General features: G+C 41.5%; 1 protein-coding gene across 1 annotated transcript in view; it reads left to right on the top strand.

The window, feature by feature from the left end:
- The first annotated feature begins 1,078 nt into the window (after window positions 1-1,078).
- Window positions 1,079-8,487, top strand: part of CD99L2 (CD99 molecule like 2) — a 109,956-nt gene continuing 102,547 nt past the window's right edge. Inside the window, exon 1 of the mRNA XM_017500910.2 lies at window positions 1,079-1,142. Within this exon, the coding sequence (XP_017356399.1) occupies window positions 1,079-1,142 (64 nt within the window). The remainder of the gene's footprint in view (window positions 1,143-8,487) is intronic.

Genomic DNA, 8,487 nt, shown 5'->3' with positions numbered 1-8,487 from the left:
TAAATATTTTTCCACTCATCTCTAGTATAATTCTTTTTTTTGAGACAGGATCTCCACCCAGGTTGGAGTACAATAGCACGATCTCGGCTCACTTCCTAGGTTCAAATGATTCTCCTGTGCCAGCCTCCCGAGTAGCTGGGATTATAGGCACCTGCCACCATGCCCAGCTAATTTTTGTGTTTTTAGTAGAGACAGGGTTCCGCCATGTTGGGTGGTCTTGAACTCCTGACCTCGTGATCCACCCACCTCAGCCTCCCAAAGTGCCAAGATTACAGTCATGAGCCACTACACCTGGCTTCTCATGTACAGCTAGTGCTCGACTTACGACCACGATCGCTTCCAACAGACTGGTCGTAACACGATTTGGTCGTAAGTTGAGTAGGCTATATGTACAGTACTGTGAAATGATGTTATAAAAATCTTTAAGTCATATTTTATCATAATTTTCTTTCATTATTGTTATATATCATAATTTTCTTTGTTCATTTTATGCCATTTGTATCATGTCTACACCATTTTGTTTGTTATTTTTATATTCGTCAGGTTTAAGTAAAACACTGCATTACCAGTAGTAAAGGTTGACCTGAATGCTTATTATGAAAGCATTCTTGTCCAATCTCATTTTTAAAAAGCCACCTTAACTTGTGGTAAAGGTGCAGCCTTGTGTAAAACTGTGGAGTATTCACAGATCACTGAACCACCATGGTCTACGGTTTGAAGTGAAAAACCACAGCACATGATGAGTTTTGAAAAGCAGAAGAGTATGAACTATGTTAAGTCTTAGGGTTAAAAAGGACTAGTTGCCAGGTATTTATTTATTATCATTGCAAATAGAAAAGTAAATCATCACAATTTTATGTGACTTTCCATGGGATACAAATATGTAGCATTCATCATAAAAGATGTCATCTGGATATCTTGTTCAAATATAATTTAAACTTAGTATGTTCTAATATTGTTAAAGATGTAGGGATATAAACCACTCACATTTTAGTAAGAAAGGCAAGAAAATGACTAATAATGATATGATATAGCATATATGTTTATTGTCCCGCACTGTCATATGCCCAGCTGGGCAATGTTTGCACTGCCAGACGCGGAGCAGTCGTGGCTAGCGATTGTGGTCGTAAAGTCGAATGGTCGTAAGTTGCATAGGTCATAAGTCGATCAATACCTGTAGTTCTTAAGTATTTTTTTATATATTGATGTGTAACTTACACATAGGAAAACTTTCTGATATTAAGATCTTCAGTAGTCATCTTTAGTAGTGTTTTAAAATTTTGTTTGCTCAGTTCTATATGTTTCCTAAATAGTTTCTTAATGAGGTATAATTCACATACAGTAAAATGCTAAGATATTAACATCTTTAAGTTCAGTCAGTTTCAGTGAGTCCATATCAAGACAGAACATTTTCTGTCACCCCCAGAACGTTCCCTCAGTCTCAGCAACCACTGATCTGTTTATGAGTGTTTTTTTGCTTGTTTGTTTTTGTTTGAGACAGGGTCTTACTCTGTCACATAGGCTGGAGTACAGTGGCACAATCACAGCTCACTGCAACCTTGACCTCCTGGGCTTCAGCGATCCTTCCACCTCAGCCTCCCAAGTAGCTGGGACCATAGGCATGCCCACCATGACAGGCTGATTTTTAATTTTTTTTTGTAGAGACAGGGACTCCCTACATTGCCCAGGCTTGTCTCAAACTCCTGGGCTCAAGTGATTCTCCCATTTCAGCCTCCCAAAGTGCTGGGATGACAGGTGTGAGCCGTTGTGCCCAGCCTGATCTGATTTGCATATCATAGTTTAATTTTATCTGTTCTAGAATTTGATAGAATTGAAGCCATAGATTATTTCCTTTTTTGTTTCTAGCTGTTTCGTGCAGCATAATGTTTTCAGGATTCAGCCGTATTCTATGGGTCAGCATTCCTTTACACTGCTGAACAGTTTTCCATTATATGCATCTATTCCATTTATCTGTTCTCCTGTTGATGGACACTTGGGTTGTTTTCACTTTAGAGGTATTACAAATCAAGCTGCTATGAATATTTGTATCCAAGGCTTTCTGTGGATATGTTTTCATTTCTCTTGGATGGAACCTAGGCGCGAGATTGCTGACTCATGGGGTGTGAATATGTTTAACTTTTTCTAAGAAACAGTTAGAGTTTTCCAAAGTGGTTGTACCATATTTTCTACTTCTACCAGCAGTGTAAGAGTTCTAGTTCCTCTGCATCGTATCCAGTATTTGCTGGTGTTCAGCTCCTATGGCTTTGATTTTTCTATCATTCCAGTCTTATCAATCTTTAGTCTAAATCTGTGGATACCCTCCTTACCTGCCTCCTGCTTCCAGTGCTTTCATGAATATATTTACTTGTAGGCTGCTTCTCTGATATTTTCCAGGGGTTTTGAGAGATAGAGGATGTAAACATGAATGCTTGAGCAAGAGGTCAGGGCATATTTTTAGTTATCTGCGTAATCTCTGCTGTGAGGTTACAGCTTGAAGTTGAACGTTAAAAAAGGGCCAACTATTCCCATCTTGTCATTTTCCTCCTTTCTGCATTTTCAAAGCAGCAAATAGTAAAAATGATTTCTGTGTCTTCTAAGCCTTCTGATAAAGGAATATTCACCTTTTGGCCTGAGCCTTACTGCATATCCAAGAATATGTTATTTAAGAGGAAATTGGACTGTTGACATTTCCCACAATTTTAAATGTTAAAAATCCATTTGTGTTGGGAGGCATAGGGATTGTTTCACTAATTCTCATGGATGCTCAGCCCTCACCACTGTGCCATATGGGTAGGGGTACTACCGTCACTCCTTGCATTCTCCCTCTTCTCAGGAGTGTGTGTGTACAGTTCTGCTTGTCCCTGATTCAAGAAAATAACTGCTTGTTGCCTTTTCTTCCCTCTTGGAGCAAGGCAGACTCTCCCCAGAGAGTTAGGGATTCTGGGGCTGCTAGGATGGAGGCGCAGTGTGGTGGGGTGAGGCTCTGGCTATCACAGCCCCTGTTAAAGGAGGGGCGTAGGAGGTGGAGCCTTTCTGGAGGCAGCAGTTCCTGAGCTTGGGAGGAGAGGGGAATATGTGGTAAGGACATCCTTTGTAACCAGGCATTAAAACATTGAATATGAAACCTGTAGTTCTGGGGTTTGATGCATTGCTTAGGTTACCTTTTTCAAGAATAGGGTATGGTACCTCCACAGAGCAGGATGACAAATTTGTATGGTACTAAACTGCCAGGAAGCAGTTTAGTACCATGAAGGCATTGTGACTTGTTTGCTCCCACCTCTGGAAGTATGGCTCAAAACTTCTGCACTCTAATTCATCCGCCTGTCTTTGGCTGTCTATTAGTCCATCAGAGCTGTATTGTAGGAACATAAACATGCTTTTACAGAGGAACATACCAGCCTGGGAGGGAAGCCCAGGCAGTATAGGCTTGCTGACTTTGAACATCTCCTTTAAGCAGAACTTAGCATAGCCAGAGAGGGTGGGGTTGGGGTGGGCAGAGCAGGGAAGAAACCTAATTATGCAAATTTTGATCTTAAAGCTTTATTCATATGTTTCCTGGCAGGCTGTTCTTTAATCTCAAGAGCAAGATTGCTCAGAATTACCATATATTCTAGTTAATTGCATTAAAATTATAGCAAAGGTTGTTTTTGCTATAATCAAGAGTGATTCTGATTAATACTTATGAAATCAAATGCCTCACCAGCAGTGGGGATGAGAACCACCTTCCCAGTCAGCCATTCCCTCCCCGTCTTTCCTCCCCATCTTCCCTCCCCAGTCTTCCCTCCCCATCTTCCTCCAAAATGCCAAAGATACAAACATGTTTGAAAGAGGTGTTTTTTTTTTTAAGTACTCGCTTATATGGATAGTCATTTTCAAAGAACACTTCTCAAAGAGGGAGTCTAATTGTTTTCTTCTCTCTTTAGTACAAAGGTTATAAAATAGCTCTTTATTGAGAAAGGCAAAGAGAGGACCTGAGCAGAGGCCTTGGTTGTCATGACACGAGCACATGCCGTCTTCTCCTGACTGGCTAGCTGTGGACTGGCAGCCACTCAGGGCACTCTGATGGGTGTTTTCTGCCGGATCAGTAGAACACCTTGGGAAGATCCAGAAGAAATCTGCTGGAGAAGGCACAATAACACATATGCAGAAAACATTACAATTACATACAAATATGAGATAAACAAAATGGAAATGAACTAGAGAGCAAGGTATGTCCAAAGTGCTTAGTGGAAGGACCAAGGTGATGGCAGTGGACATGAAGGAAATGACTGGATGCAAGATGATGTTAGGATGTTAGGTTGAATTGACTGGCCTTATTGTTGGGTTGGTTGTGGGTGGTGAGGGGAAGGAATTGCTATGGGTTTCTGGCTTGAGCAGCAGTGGTGCCATTTCCTCAGATAGCAATGGTTAGATTTGTACAGGTCCGCCTGCACACAATGGAGGTAGATGCTGAGAAGTGAACTTACAAGGTGAGACTTCCAGGAGGTTCCTTCGGAGGTTCTTAGGCTGGATACTGAACTTCGACATTCCTATTAGTGATGAGAGGAGAGGCATTTCACAGGGACCATCATCAGGACAAGCTCATTTTCAGAAAATACTAAACTTATTTTCCAGGAAAGTCTCATTCACTTGCCTTGACCATGAGAGAAACTATTGAAGAGCAGAGAATTCGGCAGATTGCAAAAGAGAACATCACAGAAATATGATTCAGTATCATGGTGGTCTTCGTTTATTGATTCTGATATGTGTAAGTCAGTTTTAATCATCTTCTGCCATGAGGCCATCACAAGTATGCTTCCATGGATTCTATTAAAAGGAATGGAATTTTCACAGGAAACCACCTACATCCCTGAGCCTCTGTTCTCTTAAAACCCAGGCTGATGGCAACAGAAAGTTAAATACCACATGTTCTCACTCATATATGGAAGCTAAATAAAGTTAATCTCATAGAAGTAAAAAGTGGAACTGAGGATACTAGAGGCTGGGAAGGGTAGGGGGAAGGGGACAGTTAGGGAGAGATTTGTTAAAGGATACAAAATTACAGCTAGATAGGAAGAATAAGCCTAGTGTTCTATACTGTGTTAGGATGACTACAATTAACAAGAATACTTTTTTTTTTTTTTTTTTTTTTTGGTGACAGAGTCTTACTCTGTTGCCCAGGCTGGAGTGCAGAGGTATGATCTTGACTCACTGCAACCTCTGCCTCCCAGGCTAATTAATTCTTTTGCTTCAGCCTCCCAAGTAGCTGGGATTACAGGCACACACAACCACTCCTAGCTAATTTTTGTATTTTTAGTAGAGACAGGGTTTCACCATATTGGCCAGGCTGGTCTTGAGCTCCTGACCTCAAGTGATCTGCCCTCCTCGGCCTCCCAAAGTGTTGGGATTATAGGCATGAGCCACTGCACCCAGCCAAGAATATATGATTTTAAATAGCTAGAACAAGGATATTGAATGTTACCAACATGAAGAAATGATACATGTTTGAGATGATGGATATGCTAATTACACTGATGTGGGCACCATATATTATGTTATTATCATTTTTAAGATGATGTCTTGCTCTGTCGCCCAGGCTGGAGTACAATAGCATGATCTCTGCTCACTGCAACCTCCGCCTCCTGGGCTCAAACCATTCTCTGCTTAAGCCTCCCAAGTAGCTGGGATTACAGGCACACACAACCACTCCTAGCTAATTTTTGTATTTTTAGTAGAGACGGGGTTTCGCCATGTTGGCCAGGCTGATCTCGAACTCCTGACCTCAGGTGATCCACCTGCCTAGGCCTCATAAAGTGTTGGGATTACAGGCATGAGCCACCGTACCCAGCCCATATTATATTATTATTATATGTATCAGCACATCACTAAATGCCCCTTGAATATGTACTACAGTTATTATTTTGAGAAAAGATCTCAGTCTGTCACCCAGGCTGGAGTGCAGTGGGGAGGTCTCAGCTTACCACAACCTTCGCTTCCCGAGCATAAGTGATCCTCCTGCCTCAGCCTCCCAAGTAGTTGAAACTACAGGCATGTGCCACCACACCTGGCTAATTTTATAGTTTTGCTACAGACAGGGTTTTGCCACATAACCCAGGACTCGAGTGATCTGCCCGTCCCATCCTCCCAAAGTGCTGGAATTACAGGTGTGAACCACCGCTTCCAGCCATGTATAATTATTATTTGTCAATTAAAAAATAAAAGTAAAAAAGGAATGTCTTCAGTAAACATATGGTAATAAGGAAAGTGTTTTGCACATTAAAAATAACTAAAACTGGTGGCTGGATGCTGTGGCTCATGCCTATAATCTCAGCACTCTGGGAGGCCGAAGCGGGTGGATCACCTGAGGTCAAGAGTTGGAGACCAGTCTGGCCAACATGGCGAAACCCTGTCTCCACTAAAAATACAAAAGTAGCCGAGTATGGTGGTGGGTGCCTGTAGTCCCAGCTACTCGAGAGGCTGAGGCAGGAGAATTGCTTAAACACAGGAGGCGGAGGTTACAGTGAGCTGAGACGGCGCCATTGCACTCTATCCTGGGCAACAAGAATGAAACTCTGTCGCAAATAAATAAATAAATTCAAACAAACAAAAACCCAGGCTGATTAGTAGGATGAAATAAGTCCCAGGAGCTACCTGTTTTTTTTTTTTTCTTTTGATTAAATTTTAGAACGTTTTGGATTTACAGAAAAATTGTGAAAATAGCAGTGTTCTGATGTGCTACACACCGTTTCCCCTATTTAAAAAACTTCAAAAATTGATGTATCATTGTACATATTATGGGAGTACCTGTGATATTTTGATACATGTATATAATGTGTAATGATCAAATCAAGGTAGTTAGAATAGCCACCACCTCAAACATTGATCATTTTTTTGTATTGAGAACATTATAACTCTTCAATTCTAGCAATTTTGAAATATACAATAAATTATTGTTAACTAGAGTCATTCTACTGTGTTATGTAATACTAGAACTTAATCTTTCTCTCTAACTATATTTTTGCACCCATTTAAAAGTTTAATTTTTTTTAATAGAGACAGGGTCTTGTTATTTTGCCTGGGCTGGTCTTGAACTCCTGTCCTCAAGCAATCCTTCTGCTTTGGCCTTCCAAAGTATTGAGATTACAGGCATGAGACACTGCACCCAGCCATTTTGTACCCATTATCTGACCTCTTTATCCCTCTCTTATTATTGACATTGCAAATTAGTATAGTACATTTATCACAATAAACCAGTATTGATACACTGTTATTAGCTAAAGTCCATGTTTTATTCAGAGTTCCTTAGCTTTTTCCTGATGTCCTTTTTTTGTTCTGGGATCCCAACCCCTACCTGGGCATTTTGTGTCTGAGAATTGCTGGGCTCCATCGTCAAGAATTCCAGGACCACAGTTCCTCATGTCTTTGGGTTCTCTGCAGGCTGACAGTTGAAGGTTTCCTAAAATCAGCTTTTATATTTTGTTTTGTTTTTTGAGACAGGGTCTCAATTTGTTGGCCAGGCTGGAGTGCAGTGGCACAATCATGGCTCACTGCAGCCTCCACTATCCCCGGGCTTAAGTGATTTCTCCCACTTAAGCCTCCAGAGTAGCAGGGACTACAGGTATGCATCACCACGCCCAGCTAATTTTTGTATATTTCGTAAGAGATAGGTTTTCACCATGTTGGCCAGGCTGGTCTCGAACTTCTGGGCTCAGGAAGTCCTCCCATCTCAGCCTCCCAAAGTGTTGGGAGGACAGGCATGAGCCACCACACCTGGCCCCCTAAATTAGGTTTTTTAAAATAACACTACCCATACTTCAGTATAGTTTTCGTCTTTTTTTTCCTGTTGCTATTGCATCTGATGGAGTTTGAGGTGACTCAGTGATTCCATTTCCAAGTAGGTCCATGGAAAAGTGTGTTATTACTGGGGATGGGGAGAGTTACCACTTCCTGAAGGCCTCCTGTGCAGTCACTGTGATGGGCCACACCTGGTTTTCCCTGTTAGTCTAACCCTCTTGGTTCTCTGGTGCAGAAAGCGGAGTTCATCTCACATCTCAGGTTACCATGGAAGGTGTGCAAGACTCCTCTCTCATTTTAAACATTATTTATTTATCTGTTTATCCATCTATCTAGTCTGTCTAATTTGTCAATCAATCATAGCTCACTGCAGCCTTGAACTTCTGGGCTCAAGCAATCCTCCTACCTGAGCTTCCTGAGTATAGAACTACAGGCATACCCCACCCCACCATGCCTGGCTAATTTTTACATTTTTGTAGAGATGGGATCTCACTATGTTGCCCAGGCTGCTCTCAAACTCTTGACTTCAAGAGATCCTCCCACCTGGGCCTCACAAAATGTTAGGATTATAGGCATGCACCACCATGCCTGGCCTCATTTTGGCTTGTATTAGTTTATATTCCCCTTTATCCTCCAGCTATACTTCCCCCCACTCCTCATTAAGCACATTCTTTTTTTCCTCCCAATTTTTTCCTGTGGTGAAATACACATATA

Source organism: Cebus imitator, unplaced genomic scaffold (genome assembly GCF_001604975.1).
Source record: "Cebus imitator isolate Cc_AM_T3 unplaced genomic scaffold, Cebus_imitator-1.0 Scaffold273, whole genome shotgun sequence".
NCBI classification, from domain to species: domain Eukaryota; kingdom Metazoa; phylum Chordata; class Mammalia; order Primates; family Cebidae; genus Cebus; species Cebus imitator.
The sequence above is the reverse complement of the archived record's forward strand: the minus strand, read 5'-3'. Positions and strand labels throughout refer to the sequence as shown.